At 43.2% G+C, this 20,364-nt stretch overlaps 1 protein-coding gene across 2 annotated transcripts in view; it reads right to left on the bottom strand.

Moving 5' to 3' along the window:
* LOC126284927 (nuclear receptor corepressor 1-like) overlaps positions 1-20,364 on the bottom strand; it is a 355,946-nt gene that overhangs the window by 23,028 nt on the left and 312,554 nt on the right. For both annotated transcript variants that reach the window (XM_049984190.1, XM_049984191.1), the window contains exon 12: positions 6,918-7,211. In XM_049984190.1, the coding sequence (XP_049840147.1) occupies positions 6,918-7,211 (294 nt within the window). The remainder of the gene's footprint in view (positions 1-6,917; positions 7,212-20,364) is intronic.

Here is a 20,364-nt window from a genome sequence, read left to right as displayed (position 1 = left end):
TATCAATTCAGAGATAATCCACAGCAATATCAAAAAACTTGACTTTTTCATAAACTAGTATAAAAATTGAAACTGTATGACAAGAAGAAACTCTGGCTAAAATCTATGAGACTAAATGTATATCCACACTTTTCTAAACTGCACAATGCCTCTATGTACATTCCATAACATGGTGTACGGCATGTCAATTAGTAAAATCATTTAGCAAACAGAGCACATGAATACAACACTCATTCTACATAGCTGAGAATGAATTCTCTTATCCTTTATCAAAGTTAGATTGTGTTGGCTGTACATAACAAGACAAAATTATCTGTATGAATGGGGCACACAAGTCGAAGCTATGGATCAGTCTGTGAGGCAACTTAGGTGGTATACCTGGCATAATTGTAGGTATCATGATTCTTGTGATGGTTCTGATTCAACATTCAATTTGGTCCAACACATATTTTGTTTTTGCAACAAAATTAAATGATTAATGTTATTACAAATGCCACACAAACAAATCAAGTCAATACTTAGTAGAAATCCCACACCCTTATTGACAACTGTCTGCCACAAAGGTGTGTGTGGTCTCCTTGATAACATTATTTCAAAATGATGATTCTGAGAATAACATTCTGTCCTCTCATTAAACGTGTGAAGCCCCATGTTTAGACAGTGCTCCGTTACTACTGGTTTATCCAGTTTACCCAGTCGCATGCGCAGGATTGAACCAAGCACTGCCTGGAATTCAACACTGGCTGCCATTAGATTAAAATGAAAGAATCAAGAACCCCTGATTTCTGATCTAATGCAGAACAATGGAGAGAATTAATTCAGCTGTTAACCACAGCAAAGTCTGGCACCACCGTCATTGCCTTCTGTGCTCTTGAGGAAAAGCTCTCTTCGTCTCCCAGCGGTGTTCACCAAGATCGCTATCTTCGTACATGTCTCGTGGTCCAAATAAATTTTGCCACCACTGCCTAAGCCTCACCAGTCGCATCTTGCAGCAATGAGGACAGCATCTAACACCACTTGATAATACTGAACAGTTGTTTCGATGAAATATTGTACGACTTGTGCAACATTATTCAGCACCAAACCCAAGGACGTCATTTGCATCTTTCATGTGATTTCCTGTATGGATGCACTCCACTTACATAGAAGCCTTCCAAGAAATCTAAGTCTTTCAAAACCATCCCAAATACTGCTTGTGTGTGTTCATTCCATTTCATATCACTTCTTGGTATTTGTTGTATATACATCTATGATGTAATGTGCTGTGCTTCAGATGTTCACAACTTATCTTGTAATTGGGTTTATTCCCAGTGTTGTAGGCATTATTTGGGTCAACTGATACTTTCCCCAGTGACTTAATTGTGTTGTAGCTTGCGATGTGATGTATTACTCACACAGGAACATAACAATGACAACACCTTTTTGTGTCTATATTATTTTCTAGAATGTAGGTTGTGGTTATAGAATGTAGGAGTTGTGCAACATTTTCCAGCGAGTGAAAGTTCACACTTTGGTTGCAAAGCTGAGGTCTAGGTTAATTGACAAAACAGTATCAAAGGCTCCAATTAATTCCATTATTTTCCATACATCTCAATTTCAGGAGAGCTGCTTTCCATTAACCGAGTAGCAATTTTTTCCAAGCCTTTATGCATTGGCATAATTGTACCAATTTGAAATTAATGGGTTGATTGAGATGAAATCAGTGAAAGGCCATGGCATGAAATGATACCAGTGCAAATTGTTCAGGTTTGTTGAACTTGTAATGTAATGAACATGTATGATGATTGGAAACTTGTGCCACACTGGGATCTGAACCCAAATTTCCTGTCTTTTACCAGGAATTGCCTTCACCCTTCACCATTAAATCATCTGAACAATGACCCACACTTTCATTGTCATTGACGCATAAGACGCAATCAAAAACCTTCCCTCTGAAGGTCTTACAACACAGAATTGATACGTCAGGCAGGCAAAACTTCCGTGAACATTGAGGCAATCCTCTCACCAAAGTATCAGGCTGAAGGTGTCCATTTGGTACACCACCATGTCCTGTTACACAAAAAAGTCCATAACTGTCTGCTGCACACCCTTGTCCAACTAGAATCATTGACTCTTCAACGTCTTTTTAAAAGGATTGAAGAGTGATAATCAGTTGGGGAGAGATCAGGACCACAGGGCAAGTAGTCAAGTATCTCCCACTTGAGCTGGCATTATTACTTTTATACATCATTTGCCACTGTGGAGGTGTGCTATTATGAAGCAACAGCACCCAGCAGGGAACTTGGTGCACCATTCCACAACAGTGGTTTTCAAGAGACATGCTCACATACATATTCTTCATTCTCCAGGGGATGTCTACCCGTGTTTGCCCTTCAGTGGCCAAGAAAAAAATAACAGCATGTTGGACCTGTTTGGATGTATTTGGTACTAATGCTGCCACAGTTCACATTACCGCATTTACTGCAGGCATGTTGGAGACACGAATGCCGTACTAATCCCTTGCTTAAATGCTGGTGCTTATACATCCACACTGGAGTTGCACTATGCTGCATCAACACCATCAAATGGGAAGTTTTTAATCATCCCTTATACTTCGATTGATAACAGCCACCACTGTGACTACATGAAAATTGTGGAATTGACTCTGATCTAAATTGAAACAGTCACCTAATTATTCACAGTGAGTTTCTCTCTCTCTCTCTTTCAACATATCTACTTTCCAATTGTGATTTGTTCCATCTTTAAGTGATATATAGCACATAAGTAGGTCTACTTCTTCATCGATATCTGGCTCCCAGCTCAGCAAGTTAATCCACAGCTTCACAAGAAAATAAACTGAGTTGACAAGAGATGCCTCCTAGTATCATGTTGGACCTCCTTTTGCCCATCTTAGTGCAGTAAGTTGACATGCCACTAACAGTGGATGTCCCCTAAAGAAATAATGAACCATGCTCCCCATAATTGTGGAGGTGTTGCCAGTGCACAATTATATGCACGAACTGACCTCTCGATTATGTCCCATAAATGTTCAATAGGATTTATGTCGGTGGCCAAATCATTCACTTAAATTGTCTAGAATCATTACGCAAACCAGTCGTTAACACTTGTGGGCCCGATGACATGATGCATTGTCATCCGTAAAAATTCCGTCATTGTCGGAGAATATGAAGTTCACGAATAGCTGCAAATGGTCTCAGTAAGTTCAGCTGGATCAGAAGACTCGTCCATTCCAGGTAAACACAGCCCACACCATTACGGAACCACCATAACAGATTGCAAAGTGCCTCACTGACAACTCAGGTCCACGGTTTTGTGGGGTCTGGTCACCTTTGAACCCTACTGTCAGTTCTTACCGACTGAAATCTGGACTCGTCTGACCAGGGCACAGTTTTCCAATCATCTACGGTCCAATCGACACGGTCACGAGCCCAGACATGTGATGTCGTGCTCTTAACACAGGCAGTTGCATCGGTTGTCTGCTACCGTAGCCCACATTAATGCTAAATTTCGCCTCACTGTCCTAATGGATAGGGTGGTGCACGAAATGTGTTACCATTTTGTTTTTGAATAAAAACGTTATTGTTAATACAAATACAATGTGAAAGGAACATATACTACAATGAAGAGTGGCCCATGGAGAATTGTTCTAAGTCAGCACATCCTCAATATGTCCACCATTTCGTTTCCTAACTTCTTTCAAATGAACACTGAAGTTATTGATTACCCTACGGCACATGTCTTCCGTAATGTCATTGCAAGCTTGAAGAATAAGTCTTCTGAGCTCCATTAAATAACATGGACGTTTCGGGAAAATTTTTTCCTTTAAGTACGCCCACAGAAAAGAGTCACATGGATTGAGGTTCAGACTATTGGGGGGCCAATTTGTCCATCACTGAAGCGACCTGGAAACCTGAGTGAAACGATCCGCATGTCAAAATGCTCGTGTAAAAACTCCAAAACAGTGTTTGCAGTGCGTGGCCTTGCTCCATCTTGCACGAACCACAGTGTCTTGAAGGGCAAGGCAGTAGCAAGATGTTGTGGAATGAAGCTATTGCGAAGCATGCTCAAATAACGCTCGCTGTTCACAGTTTCTTCAAAGAAAAAGGGTCCAATAAGTCCGTGGCTGAAAATTGCTGCCCACGCTGTAATCCTCGGATCATGTTATCATTCATGAAGTACTTGTGGCGTTTCAGTGGCCCAAAAGCATACATTTTGTTTGTTAACCACAGCGTCTAAATGAAAATGCACCTTGTCTGAAAACCAAACGTTGTTGAGAGTTTCTTCCGATCCTCTGCCCACTGAGCAAACAGTAGTATCTGCTGCTTGTGTTCTTCTGTGAGCTTCTGTGCACAGGTCATCTTGTGTGGGTACATTTGGAGGTCACTTTAAGAAACCGTTGGATGGAGCATCTGGATATTCCCACTTGCACTGCTGCCTTTCTACACAATTTCCCGGAACTTCTCTGTACAGCAACTCGTACCTCTTCAATATTCTCCGGCAGACAAACAACCTCAGGCCGAGGTCGCTTCGCTTCCAATACTGCTCCTTCCTGTACAAATTTATCGTACAACCTATGGATGGTCTTCTTGCATGGGACCCATCGTGTGTTAAACTGTTGTCGAAAACGCCTTGAGTCACAAAAAGGCTTTCCGTTTCATGAAAAGTAACACAATTGCCGATTGTTATTGTGTCGTCAGTCTTCCATTGTCAGCCATTCCTGCTTACTAGTCTCCTTGCGGCAGTATAGTGAATTACACGTCATTTAATAACTCATTTGTTTTTCCAAGCTCTGCTGGTGCTGCTGTAGAGATCCCAGCGAGATATCTAATGTGTGTCGTAAATTGTGAAAGAAACAATTGGTGACACATTTCGTGCGCCACTCTGTATTTGTCGTGCATCCCACATTGATTCCTACAGTTACTTTACACAGTACTGCTTGTCTGTCAACACTGACAACTCTATGCAAAAGCTGCTATTCTCGATCATTAAGTGAAGGATGTCAGAGAGGTAATGCTTGAAATCTGTTACTGTCGTCACTCTTTCAACACTGTGGACCTCGAAAAATTGAATGCACTAGTAATTTCTGAAATGGAATGTCCGATGCATCTAAATGCAACTACCATTCTATGTTCAAAGTCTGTTAATTCCTGTTGTGCAGCCATAACCAAGTTGGAAATCTTTTCACACAAATCACCAGAGTAACAATGACAGTTCCGCCAAAGCACTGCCCTTTTATAGCCCGCATATGTAATTCTATCCTGTGTGTATACGTGCACAGCACTATCTCATGACTGTCACCTCAGTATACCGTGGGACAACTGCTGAGAAAAGTGTCTCCCGATGTTCTCTCGCACTGTGTCGCACAACTTTTCCAGAGCTGTGCTGTCCCGTGCCATGTCGCTTACATCACAAAGCGCTTCTACTTCTACTTCTACATCTACATCTACATCCATACTCCGCAAGCCACCTAACGGCATGTGGTGGAGGGTACATTGATTACCTCTATCGGTTCTCCCTTCTATTCCAGTCTCGTATCGTTCGTGGAAAGAAGGATTGTCGGTATGCCTCTGTGTGGGCTCTAATCTCTCTGATTTTATCCTCATGGTCTCCTTGCGAGATATACGTAGGAGGGAGCAATATATTGCTTGACTCCTCGGTGAAGGTATGTTCTCGAAACTTCAACAAAAGTCCGTACCGAGCTACTGAGCGTCTCTCCTGCAGAGTCTTCCACTGCAGTTTATCTATCATCTCCGTAATGCTTTCACGATTACTATATGATCCTGCAACGAAGCACGCTTCTCTCCGCTGGATCTTCTCTATCTCTTCTATCAACCCTATCTGGTACGGATCCCACACTGGTAAGCAGAATTCAAGCAGTGGGCGAACAAGTGTACTGTAACCTACTTCCTTTGTTTTCCGACAGCATTTCATTACTACTCTTCCAATGAATCTCAGTCTGGCATCTGCCTTACTGACGATCAACTTTATATGATCATTCCATTTTAAATCACTCCTAATGCGTACTCCCAGATAATTTATGGAATTAACTACTTCCAGTTGCTGACCTGCTATATTGTAGATAAATGATAAGGGATCTTTCTTTCTATGTATCCGAAGGACATTACTCTAGTCTACATTGAGATTCAATTGCCATTCCCTGCACCATGCATCAATTCACTGCAGTTCCTCCTGCATTTCAGTACAATTTAGCATTGTTACAACCTCTCGATATGCCACAGCATCATCTGCAAAAACCCTCGGTGAACTTCCGATGTTATCCACAAGGTTATTTATGTATCTTGTGAATAGCAACTGTCCTACAACACTCCCCTGTGACACACCTGAAATCACTCTTACTTCAGAAGACTTCTTTCCATTGAGAATGACATACTGTGTTATTTTATCTAGGAACTCTTCAATCCAATCACACAATTGGTCTGATAGTCCATATGCTCCTACTTTGTTGATTAAACGACTGTGGGGAACTGCAAACGATAGCCTTGGGAAAGTCAAGAAACACGGCATCTACCTGGGAACCCATGTCTATGGCCCTGTGAGTCTCGTACACGAGTAGTGCGAGCTGGGTTTCACACGATCGTCTTTTCCGAAACCCATGCCGATTCCTGTAGAGTAGATTCCTAGTCTGCAGAAAAGTCATTATACTCGAACATAATATGTAATCCAAAATTCTACAACTGCTCGACGTTAGAGATATAGGTCTATAGTTGTGCACATCTCTTCGACGTCCCTTCTTGAAAACGGGCTTGTGACCTATAGTCACAGCTACTGCTCGTGTAAACAGTAAACTCCGGTTATAGTACCAGTCTGCAAACGACCACGACTTACCACAGCATATTAGGTACGTGTCTTTCTGGATGCCCAGCGACGACACTTTGACACGGGTGGAGAATACTCACGGAATTCGTGGACGAGCGGCTGGCGTAGCTCAGGCGGTAGCTCGGCCCAGCGCGCGGGCAGCGACCGCAGGCGCTTGACGCGTCCGCGCGGGTTCGGGCACGAGGGCAGCGGGCATTGCGTGTAGCGCGAGCGCACCGCCTTGCAGCGACACGAGTTGCAGACGCGCGCGCCCGCCGACACGTCGTCCTCGCGCAGCCCGTAGGCGCCCGCCTGCGCGCGCGGCAGCGGCCGCGACTGCGGGAACTGTTCCAGCTGCGCTCGGCACACCGCGCACGGGTGCGCTCCGCCCTTGTCTGCAACATAAAGCAACACACGCCGATGAGCACCGGTATTGGTACAGAATGCAGATAGATTCGAGGCTGGTCGGGTTTTTGTTATGAACACATAAGGAAGCGTAGAGTTATCTGAAACTAATACAGAAACACGATTGCAGTTATAGTATGAGGAAGAGGCAGTTGATGAAAATGGAGAATCGAGTGAATGAGAGAGACAGGATTTGAAACCATCACCTATTTTGTCATCTTTGTAATTTCGTCAGCTTGATTGCATCACAGTGTGCTTTGGTGTCACTGCAGAATTGTTTGGTCGATGTGGGGGAGGAGACCGAACAGCTAGGACATCGGTCCCGTCGGATGGGGGAAGGTACTCGGCCGTGTCCTATCACAGAAACCGTCCCAGCATTTGCCTTAGGCGATGTAGGGAAATCCTGAAAGACCTGAATACGGATAGCCGGACGTGGATTTGAACCGTAGTCCTCTCGAATACCGATTTGGAATCCGCTACATAGCTGACCACTGAATTTAACCCATAAGTCACACACGTTATTGAAATTTGTACACAGACCAAGCAGTCAACGAAACCATGGAGAAACTTCAAAAGTGATCCCTACAATTGTAGATATAACGTCTGAGGGCACTGTGACCACTTTCAATACAATGAAGAAAGACAAACTCCGTTAGGGTTCCGTACTACGTTCATCTGAACTACCGGTTTCGACATTTGTTGCAAGTTATAATCAGATCCATAGCAAAATTACTTATGTAGTTTTAAGAGAATCGTCGCCCTACTGACGACATGCAGTTAACAGGAATCTGAAGAAAACCTGTCTGAGAATCATATCAAACAGCCCACTAAGTCACTGTCTTTCTCCCTCAAAAACTGATCTCTTTGCCGATAATTCTGTCAGCCAGGGCAAAACATTTACTACATTACTATACAACCAAAACAGTGCACATTCCCTGTTGCAGGATGCCTATCTAATGACTTCCAAGGGCAACAAAAATTTAGTCTTCAAAATTTATGTAAAATCATTGATCAAATTTACCCATTTAAAATGCTATCATAATCTACTCATCAAGATGTTTATCTTATATTAAAGATTTAAGACAGTAATACAAGTATTAGTTATAAACTGTGAGTATGTATTGAGGGAGCGTAACTCAAGGCGCGAAAATTACCAAGCTACAGTCTTTTACAAACTTTTTTTCGTTAACCCCCCCATACACACACACACAGAGAAAATAAATAGCGAAAAAAGTTAGTTGATCGGTTACTACATTTTCGCTTTTCATGCTCTAAAACTTCAGTTCCAGGCATGATGTTTTAATTTATTACTTAACTCTGTTCACAACACATACTGAATGCGTCTTGCAAAATTATATCGTCATTTGACCATACATGAGACATGACGTCATAAACAATGAGATACGTGAGAAAACAGCTTCAGCTTAACACAGAGCTCAAATTGTCCTGACTATATATGTGGAAAACATTTCAAACTTCTTCACTATCCCACAGACGTAACTGGAGCAGCTCCATTCTTGTCAAAGAGTCATCTGCAACCAACGAAGATTCGATCCACGAGCGCAAAACTAGGTCCACCAGCAGTCTCCATGTCCAGCAGCATTTCTCGCTCAATTATTAAGCCCTTACCCACCGCACGGGCACATACAGAAAAATCTGTCGTTTTTTTCCCTCTCCGGACGCTCCGCCGCGTGTAGAACTGGGAGGCTGGTAATTTTTAACAAGTACCAGCAGTCAGTCACATGTAGTACTTGAAAAGAACAAAAAAAAGCAGCACCGACCATTTGGTTTCTAAATCACTTATTATCGACGCGCAAAACGCTGGGAAAAGCGCGACGGTGCGTTACAGCCGGTACGCTGGCGGCGTAGGCCGGACTAGCTAAAAAGCGAAAAAAGGAGCGAAATCTGGCGGCGGCAAACAGCGCTGTAATGCAATTAGGGCGCGCCCTGAGCCCGCGAGCGCGTAGCGGCCCGTTTTTAATAATTGGCAGCGGGCGGTGGCCCCGCCGGTCACAGGGAATAACGAAACAGACAAACAGCACCACAGCCAGCGCCAAGTTAATTTGCAGCGTCAGGCGTATCGGCTGCTGCTGCCCGCCCGCCCGAACTCAATTATGCAGCGGACGCCGCCTCCGTCCGCTATGACCCGAGTGTCACTCGCAAGGCAACCGTTTCCAACCGCCACATCAAGCAAACACCGCCAATCTCCCGTTCGAGGCCACAAAACTGACTTCCATTCTTCTCCTGAAATGCACTGTACACTCACAGGAGAAAAACGCTATATGATTCTCCATACAACCCCCCCCCCCCCCCCCCCCCCCGATCACCCCAAGCTTCACAAATTCAGCTACTCAATAAAGGTCGTCCTTTCTTCGTCCTTCTAGCTCAGTAGTTCTCCACATTTCTGAGAATATTATCTCTGAGTGCTATCAGATTACCCAGTTTCCCACCACAATCATTAACATTAGCGCCTAACTAGACTTTAAAGTCACAAATAATTTTCTTCGAAATTATATTTTTAAAAGAACACTGTAACTGATATTTAGAAAGAAAGCTGCGGGAACGACCTACCAGACGACAGCGTATCTTATGTATATGTATCAATTTAACCGTTACAGATGCGTGGAAAACCGATGGCAGACGGATGTGTCTATTTTGGACTTTGTTTTGCCCTCCACGTGGAAGTTCCTTCAAGGCACTTCCTGTATCTTAGTGAGATCTTGAGTTACGAGACATGTTCTGCTCGAAATATCATAAAGTTACCTTGGGTATACCTGTGACGTTCACGCAAAACACGTGTATACCAAAAACGTGGCACAGCCGTCTTTGACTGTAATACGTCTCATTCTTAACCGTCACATAGCAACTCCGGCCCATCACCCATGCCCTTTCTTTGGCGCCGTTGCAGCTAATAATATGAGGAGAAAAGCTTCTAAATAGATGCAAAAAGGCCGGGGTGGTCGAGCAGTTCTAGGCGCTATATAGTCTGGAACCGCGCGACCGCTAAGGTCGCAGGTTCGAATCCTGCCTCGGGCATTGATGTGTGTGGTGTCCTTAGGTTAGTTAGGTTTAAGTAGTTCTAAGTTCTAGGGGACTGATGACCTCAGAAGTTAAGTCCCATAGTGCTCATAGTGCTCAGAGCCATTCGACCCATTTTGAACGAACCTACTTTGAACTGGACTCTCGGAATACAAGAACAAAATAACACATACCCCTTTGGAGAATCACAAAACGCCCAACAAAATCCAATATAAAAAGAAGCGCACGTTGTGGCGGATAACGCACTGAAAAGGATGGGGCGTCGTTTTATTCAGGCTATGCAATACGTTACAGTTGCCCACGTAACGCAATAACATACTCCACTTAATGTAGTTAATTGCTGATTTGTAAACAGGTGATGTTATGGGTTTCCCTTTTGTAGGGCAGCCACCATTGGCTGGTAATACACAACCGCGGACACACCAGTGTGTAAGTCAGGAATCAGCATCAGACACATATCTATTGCTGCCTCGGTTACCCAAATGATATTGTCCAACCCATTGCTAACAGGCGACTTGGCAGAACGAGTCCATTTCATTCACATTCAACTATTCGTTTTATATTGTACGAGAGCTGTTTGTTACAGCGAGTGTGCCCTCTCTTAGCTGCGTGGTCAGCGCGTCTCACAGACATGCAGCGGGCCCGGTTTCGATTCCCGGCCGAGTCGAAGATTTTCTTTGCTCAGGGACTGGGTGTTGTGTTGTTCTAATCATTGACACGCAAGTCGTCCATTGTGGCGTCAACTGAAAATACTTGCAACACGGCGGCCATACTTCCCCACGAGGAGACTCCCGGCTATCAATGCCATATGACAGTTTAATTTCATTTGGTACAGAAAGACGACTGTCGCTCCTTAAACCAAACCTCGTACGATGCACTTTGACTTTCATCGTCGTCCTTGTCAACACAAGTATTACCTGCGAAGATTCTCTAAAGCGTGTATTTCTAATATCTGGGAAAATTAACATAAGTAATGACTGAATTCTACTTCGTAGATAAAATGAGTTTAAATCAGCTAACAAATCTTCGAGTGGATCTTTTCCTGCATTATACTGAAAAAAAAAATTACGGGAAAGGTAAAAACGTCAATAAGTAATCTCACAAACAGTAAATTACTTCCAGCAGACGTGTTGGCACAAACGAACGTTAAAGAAAGTGCCGGAAGAGACGAGAGGTACGAAAGGCCTCAAGGGGCCCAAGGTGTCGGTCTGCATTGCGAACCAGCAACGGCCAAGCGACGCCACTGATAGCACGACTCTACTTCAAGACCGACATGATTTCTGCACTGATATCTATCGTACGTGGGGGTTAAGATTATCACTTCGAACATCAGCATTCTTTGGTGTTTCTCTACCTCTCGTAAATCCTTTTGTATGACAAGAATTGCTGCGAGAGTAGTATTTAAACAAAAAGCACGGGAGTTGTGAAATTTTTCCACGGGAGACAATCGCTTGCACTGCATAATGGTTTAGATCATCTGACTACTTTAGGCGAATTTTTAATTACTTCGTACCCAGAGTGAGAAGACTTTTAGAGTGTGCATTTGGCATCGCAACCAAATCTTGCACAGACCTATGAATATGTCTACATGATTCGTAAATAACGTTGTGAATACACTTAGTAAACTTCAAAATTAAATCGAAAAAGAAGGATCTTGTAAGATATGTGCCAATACTATTATAGGAGTAGACTCTGAGCAAAGAGAAAGAATTCCTTTACACGCGGCACGATGTGCTGCACAAGTGAACAATGGCATCAACAAATTCGTTAATTACTCCATTTCACGAGATGGAGAATTTCGCAGCAGATTACATTTGCCAACTTTTACAAAGTGCTTTTAAGGTGAAATGAATGTGTAGTAGACGAATTGACATTGCGGAGTATTCATTAGTTTCATCCTGCAAAATTTCTCTCTCCCGTACTAGCGACACGGTTCCTAAGAATCAATATTTAATTCGGCACTCATGTAAACGCAGATCCAACTGACTTGACTGCGAGTTCGCCGGCTCGTGAACAAGTAAACATATAACAAAAAGATACAATGATGACAACACAGCACAGTGCACCTTCTGCCTCTGATATGGAAATCCGGCGCCGCATCCAGCGGCTTGATCGCTGTTTTAGGCGTGACGGCTGGTGGACAAACTTTCACATTAATCACTGTATCCAATACCTGTGCGGTAAATTTTACGCAGTGGAAATTGTTCTTGTAGAAAACCCGCCAACTGGTATCACTAAATTACATTATATTTTGTTTTGGCTTCGTCCATTTACGATGCTGTCAGTCATTCCATCAGCGCTTCATTTTCTGAATATATTGCTTTTAATTGCAGTATTGAAGAGATGTGTGAACTGCACATCGTGCCCTTGACCGCCACATCTCCTCCAGTTGTCACCACGTATTGATATTAGTTATTCACATCGTGGAAAGCTAAACCCGTCACTCTGAGTTGAAGTGTGAGTCACTTTTTAGCGTAACATGGCAGTTAATATAAGTCACCTAAACAGAATTAAAAGACGACAGAGACGAACCTGTGAGCGAGGGAAATGGGGCCTTCCTGATCATACAGCCATTCACTGTACATGATACAGATACGATGATCAGCATACCAATATACAAAAATCGTCATAATCGTGAAAAATTTGGACCTATGAAATGTCGACTTTGTCCCAACGAACACCAAAACCTTCCGCGCTTTTTCCCTCGCTTCCTTGAAATGCAGGAAGCGACGGTGATAGTCGTGTGATTACAATCCAGTCCATCATGTGGACGAAACTCTGCCGCAAGCGACCTGCAAACGCGATAATGCAACGACAGCGCCGGCACCACTACTAGCTCAAATGAGAATTCCAACAAGACAATCTTACGTCGCATGCTAATGTAGAATTAGAAATTCTCAAATTTTGTTAACTCAACAGCAATACCTAGACAAGTGATTATTATCAAGTAGTTTAAATTTAATGCACAACTGTCAGAGCTGAAAATTCATACGTCAAACAATTCATCTTGAGGTTAAAGCTCACTTTTTGTTCACGTTTATCTCAAATATATACTAGAAAAAAGTTTTCTGCCTTCAGCCAACACCATTCCAAAACACATTTATCTGAAAGCAAACACGGACCAGAAACAAGTTTTAAGCTTTATATCTCAACGCCACTCCAGGCATTTTCGAGTAGGCTCTACAATTAATTCCGAAGCAATACAGTAAAGCTGTGAATATAATGACCATAACCGCAAAACTGTATATATTTATCATGCATATTTTTACGTGCTGCTGGTAGTAATGTAAAATGCCTGGGGGCAAATGTCCGGATTAAATGCCATGGAAAATGTCCAAAATTCATAAATGCCCGCGTATTTCTGCATTTTAAAGATTTATCGATAGGCGGCATGTAAAGAAAAAAAAATAAAGAAAAAATTTCAACTCATATTTTGTATTGGAAAAGGTGTTGTGCAACACTGTTTCTTTAGTGGTTGGAAACGTTCTTTGAGAGTTGGGAAAGAGTTGTTAGGGGAAATAAATTGGACTGAAACGTAACTGTACATTTTTAATGAGATCAGTTCTTGGGGTAGTACATAATAAAAACAAAAAGAAAACTCAAGTTTAAAAGTAAGTCTTGTCAAGTATAGTTTATATTAAGTAGGCAGCCTGTAGGTAGTATTTTTACATATACTATACTACTGCAAAAATATCATAGTAAAAAAAAGGTCATCCATTATGCTTTTAATTAAGAGATGAGTCATGTGCCGATTTCGATTAACAAGTGAAAAACCGCCGGTTCCCTAGGATTCGACTAGTATCGGAATCGATTCCAGCGTCTTCCGAATCCAGTCTTCGTTATTAAAGCGTTTTATTTAGTGTTCTCCTTTTATCTTCACGGCAGTGTAGTTATGCGAAAGCAGATAATGAAAGAAGCAGAACAGAATACTATAGTTTGTCTCAAGTATCACTACACCTGACGATAAAGAATTTTTTCCAGTGAAAACAGTTAATAAATTAAGTATACATTTATTATTAAGAACACATGACAGCTGTTCGATACATTCAGTGATATTCTGAGATTTGGCACGAATTATTGTGTGTGTTACATTACCAAGCGATGACCTAAAGTTAATGTTTTTTTCCCAATACCTGCGTATAACTACACAGATTTTCAACGCGGTGTGTGTGTGTGTGTGTGTGTGTGTGTGTGTGTGTGTGAGAGAGAGAGAGAGAGAGAGAGAGAGAGAGAGAGAGAGAGAGAAGGGGGGCGGGGTGAATTGGTAAAAATGTAAACGACATTGTAAACGAGAAGCAGCTGTCAGTAACACGCGCCCTTCATTGGTAAATCAAGTTTGAATACTAGTCCTCTTCTTCGTAATAATGGCACTGAATGGTAGACGTACGTTTAAGTGGAGACATTTACTAACTTTTCATATCAGGAAAATCATCGCATCCCTTATTTTAATTAGTAAATTATACATTCTAGCAGTAAAAACTCTAAAAAGTGCTTTTTTCTTATAAATGCCCGAAGTTTGGACATTTAACACTGCTTTGGGTGAATTTCCGGGCTAATGTCCATTAATAAATTTGCCCGGCCCACATCAGTAGTTATTGGAAAAATAAAATGAGGCCACTGAGGGTGACGAAACTTCACCGAAGCACTGATGGATGAAAAAGAACCAAGTAGCGTTTGCTCAAGGTAGAATATTTTTTTTCCAAAACACACTAATGCCAAATTAAATAGGTAGCATGGAGTATTTTAGGGAAGCTAGCAGCCGATGCGTAAATACAATCTATTACCATTCCGAGGCGACACCAAACTGCAGTTTACGTAAGCGACTATTGGTTTGGTGGGTGAAGGGCTGTTCAATTACTTTTCTGTTTCTTTTTCTTCTTACCTGGTATTCCATGAGTTATTTCCTCATCTTCATCGTTTCGTTCTTACGTACAACTTTTCGTTTTTCAGCTATAAGTTGTCGTTTAAATTCCTCACCCTCGTGCTTCGCATAATACTGCGTGTCACCCTGCTGCGTAACCACGACACACACACACATACACACACACACACACACACACACACACACACACACACACACACACACACACGGTTTGCACTGAAGTTTCGTAGACAGAGATTCCACGCCCCGCCACATACCTTGTGACGGTTTATTAATTCTAGTAATTCCCAAGCGACTCCGTCGAGAACGGCGCCAAACCCCACGTGGGGCGGTGACGAGGGAGATGCTAGTGGTACCTGCGTGATTCAGGGTACATCTGGGCATATTCTCGCGTGCAGCCAATAATCCGCTACAGCACTGCGAGTGAACCGTCTCTCGTGACAGCTGAGCGCTGCCCACGGGCCGAGCCGTCACTCAGACGCCTAATCGAGGCCGCTTTTTCCGCCCTGAATTATTAATGGCGCCGCAGAGGGCCCCACAGCCGCTGTGGCCACTGCGCGCTAGACTGGCCGGTGATGAGGAAGCGGACGCAATGTGGACACATTTCCACTACGATACTTGCTCTCCACACTGCCACGCTCGCTCTCCTGGTCCTCACTCGTCTTCGTATCAGGCACTACCCAATGACACATATCTATCTCTTGCGGCACGAAGATCCACCGGAATGTGCTTTTCGCAGCGCACCATGTTTTAGTCTTCTGTGAATGAAATGATCGTATGGTATTATTGACCGGGAGACCCCCTCCAGGTTGATCAGCCGCCACTTTGATGACTTGCGCGTCAATGACAACGAGAGCAACACAACACCCAGTCCCCAAGCGGATGAAATCTCCGACCCGGCCAGGCATTCTGCATTGCAATCTGCCACGCTGCCACTTAGCTACGGAGGCGGACTGCTGTTTTGTACATTGATAGGAGGGACGCCCCTGGTCTACCGGGTGATTTATCCTCAATTTTAAGCGATGGCGAAACAACAGCAAGTTTTGTTGACATGTTTTGTGGCATCAGAACTCCTGGCCAATTTAATTGGAGAAAGGTAAACATTTAGGGCGGTTGGCCCATGCTATCAGTTTCGCGATCAACCAACCATTTGGATAACATCCGCTGTTTTATTAATACCATTAAGACAACGGTATGAATAGCTATACTGGAGAACTTACTATTGTGGCTGTAGTTATATGGCCTTTGCTTTTCGTTTTGACAACATACACCCACTCATACACCAGCACCACGATCGTGAGAAAGGACATATGATCACGTTGTTTCGCGCCCAACAATTTTGAATCGATGTATCCATCCACCCATCTTTTGCGTAAAGCTCCAGTACTACTCGCGATACAATGAAAGACAGTACGTTTGCATAAAATTCTGTAAACTTAATGACGAACTCTCAACAATATCTGATCTCGAGAGGAGCCGTTTCGCGAAGCAAACAACCGACATCGTCATAAAAGGATTAGGGCAAAAGATACTTCCTGACAGCGGATACTGAGACATGTAAATAAAGTCCCTGCAATCTATCTGTGAAATGAACGTGAAGCAACTACGTATATGGCGTCCGAAGGCAATAGTGTCACAGCCAGTGTTGTACGTGTTCTCCAGAGCTCATGTCGAGTACTCGAATACCTCATCCGAGAACAAGACCTCCCGTTGCAGGATGCAGACTGCCTCATGTCGGCAACACTAGGAAACACTTGCTAGTTGTTCTAGTAAAAATTCTCCGAGAAGTATTTGATTGTTTTTGGCTGAGAACAGAGTTCTTGATTCTGTCCCTCTATGTGACAGCACCAAATTCTGTCTGGGTGCTGTTAACCGCGGTGCGTACAGAGAGAACGAAAATTACCAGGAACAAACATGAATTTTTTGTTTTGGAGATAAAAATCAGCAGTCCTGGTATAAACTAAATCACCGTGACACAGTACCGAAACTAGAGGAGCCGAAACAGAATCGAGCGGCCATTGATATAATTACGGAACTTTGTTTCCCCCCTCCCTCCCCCAGAGATGATAATGTAAACGTAACTATTATACCTCGTAAGTGTACCTTCATAACAGCCCGACTCTTTAAGAGACATTCACGAACAGCGATTCGAATGCATATTATAAGAAGCCCGCATCGATTTACGGGGAACTTATCGCCACAGTCACTATCAGCCTTGTCATCTAGAACTATGTCTCCATCTAGACTCCGAAAGCGACCTTTCATTGTGTATCGAAAGGTGCTTCAAAAATACCACTCTAATTTTCCGTTTTCCTGTTCAATCTGCGATTGGTGCGAGGGATGAACGGCTGTCTGTAAGCCTGAGTTTATCTTCAAAGCACGAATTTGTCTGATTTTTTTCATTATAGTCACATAGCGATATTTATGATGAAGTATTGCGTTAGCTAACTACTCGTGAAAAGTACGCTCTCCAAATGTTAACACTAAATCTCTGCGCAATGCTCATTGCTTCTCATAAGGCGTCTGCTGCTGGAATTTGACGCGCATTTCCGCAACGCTTGATAAACAAACCCGTTACGAAACGTCCCATCCTCCTTTGGATCTTGTCTATTAACACTACGTCGAATTAAAAAAAATACGAGGAGCGTTCAATAAGCAATGCAACACATTTTTTTCCTCGGCCAATTTTGGCTGAAAATATGCAGAATTTTGTTGTGGGACATCGTGAAATATTAGCCCCTATAATTTCATAAAGTTCCGGATAGGTCGCGGGGCTATGTCTTCCAAACGGCGTCTGTAACTGAGGTGCGTCCCAAGCAGATATTCGTATGCGCCTGAAGAATATCCACGGAGATCCGGCAGTGAACAAAAGCCCGGTGAGTCGTTGGGCGTGGCGTCTATCATCATCGGCAACATAGTCGCGCAAACCTGTCCAATCTCCCGCGTGCCGGCCAGCCGCACACAGCTGTGAGTCATCAAATTTTTGAACGTGCGGACACTCTCATTCGAGATGGTCGATGGATCACAAATACATCGCTGGACGCGAAGCCTGGCACAAGTCTGCGCACCCGAGAGCAGCTCACAAACCTTCATTTGACTTCGTCACCTCGTATATTCAGACTCCATCTGTTTGACCCGATGAAACATGCACTAAGCGGGAAGCGAGACATGGATGACGGGGAAGTTATTGATGCAGCAAGACGTTGTCTCCGATGTCGACCAGTTGAGTGCTGCTACACGAATATGCAGGCCCTCCCGGTAAGGTTGGCATAAGGCTGTCGGACTGAATGGAGATTATGTTTAGTTTCCTTTCCTTTAAAAAAAGTGTTACATTACTTACTGAAAGACCATTGCACGTATAACGTGTAGTAAACAAAACTAGTTATAAATTATATTCAACCAGTAATCCTCACCTCCGATTCGTTAATAAATCGAATTCTCAACGATAAAAATGTCCTATCTCCTGAACTATGAGCTGCACAACCAGATAAATTTGCAGGTACAGTCAGTGGCAAATGTAGATACTGCCTGGAAAATACGTTGCAAGTGGAGTGAAGACGTACAAAATTGTCATATCTGACGCTGAAGTTTTACCGCATGAATAGTGAAAATGGAGTGATCGTTAAACTTTTGTCCTTTCGTTCTTGTGTGGAGGGTCTTACAGAGAAAAAGTTTGTAATTGTGGTTTGTAATTGTGTGTACAGTTTGTTGGAAGTCGCAGAGTGGTCTCATTGTCAAATACTGGATGAATATAGCCTGAGTAATTTGCGCTCTTACTCTTTAACGTATAATTGAACCCTCGAATTAATCAGTAGAGTATGACAGGCGTTTTATTTTTTTTTTTAATTCGATCAAATTTTTCTTGCTCTTGGAAGTCATTAGCTAGTCAACGTGAAAATTGGAACGTGTCTCGGATTAGCCGCTTACTCATACAGATTTCTCCTATCACAAGCTCCTTGGTCTTCTAGGGCACAATGAAGAGATACCTTTTCTTATTACAGACGTACGGTCAGAGATACATCGATTCCTTGCTACAAGTAAATCAAAATTTGATAACGTGTTTAATTTTCCATCTGTAAGATAATGTGATCCGCGGCAGCTCATGCCAGAATTTGTAGCAAAGAGACTTGGTCGCTCTGAAACAGGCGACGCCTAAAGCAGCAGCAATTGAAACAACACGCCTTCAGCGATTTGAGCGCAAGAGCTTGGGACGCTGGGCGAACAGTGTGCTGGTAAACGCCTGTGACTGCAGTCGCGCCGCCGACGTGTTTTTTTCGGCCACCGGGCGCGGCGCGCACAGCACAGCAAACACTGCATAATTGAGCCGCGCTCGCAAAACACAACGCTTAGCCCGTAAACAAAGCTCATTGTGCGGCGAGCAGACACAGTGGCTACCTGCGCCCGGCTCCACCCCGCCAATTTATTCCAATTGTCTCTGAATAATTGATACTTTCATCACGAGCACAAACAATTAAGTCGCCAGAGCGCAGCCGCTTTGCGTGCTCATGAATCGTTTGATATGCGCCACGCAGCGCTCATCCACAAACGAGTGTCCGGGCCTCGCGTGGTGGGGCTCACCGCAGATTTCTTCAGCGCAAATGATCGAAAGTAAAAACCGCAACGCGGCGGCTCAGGAAAGTGGGGCAGGGAGGGAGAGAAAGGGCACCAACTGACCCCTCGACAGTGAGGTCACTACAGTCGCAGCGAATTTAGTTGTTACACAAGGATGCAAGAAGGTAATGGAATAACACTCTACTGAAATGATTTTGCAGACATGAGGAATCTATATTATTAAATGGCTAACCTGTTCTGCAATCCAAGTTACAGGTTGCCTGTCTTTCAGGGGCAACAAATATTTGACTTTCAAAACTTAATGTAGTTACTGATCGAGTTTAAATACTTAAAATGTAGTCATAACCTACTCAGTACGAGCTAAAATCCTATATTAAAGGCTTAACACAGCAAGGTAGGTATTAATAAGAAACTATGTATATGTATCGAGGCAGCTTAACCGATGGTGCTAAAATTACCCAGTCGATATTCATCCAGTAGATGAGAGCACTCTGCGATTTCAGGCAAACTTTATGCGCGATTTCAAATCTTTACGAAACGTTTCCTCGCTGAGAACCTCCATAACATAATGAAAGTAACAAAGTTTACACCGTACTGCATTCGCACTGTTTATGAAATAAAACTTCAGCATCACGGATGACATACGCGTT

The sequence above is a fragment of the Schistocerca gregaria genome, chromosome 8 (assembly GCF_023897955.1).
Source record: "Schistocerca gregaria isolate iqSchGreg1 chromosome 8, iqSchGreg1.2, whole genome shotgun sequence".
In the NCBI taxonomy this organism is placed as follows: Eukaryota; Metazoa; Arthropoda; class Insecta; order Orthoptera; family Acrididae; genus Schistocerca; species Schistocerca gregaria.
This window is presented reverse-complemented; position numbering and strand designations above follow the sequence as displayed.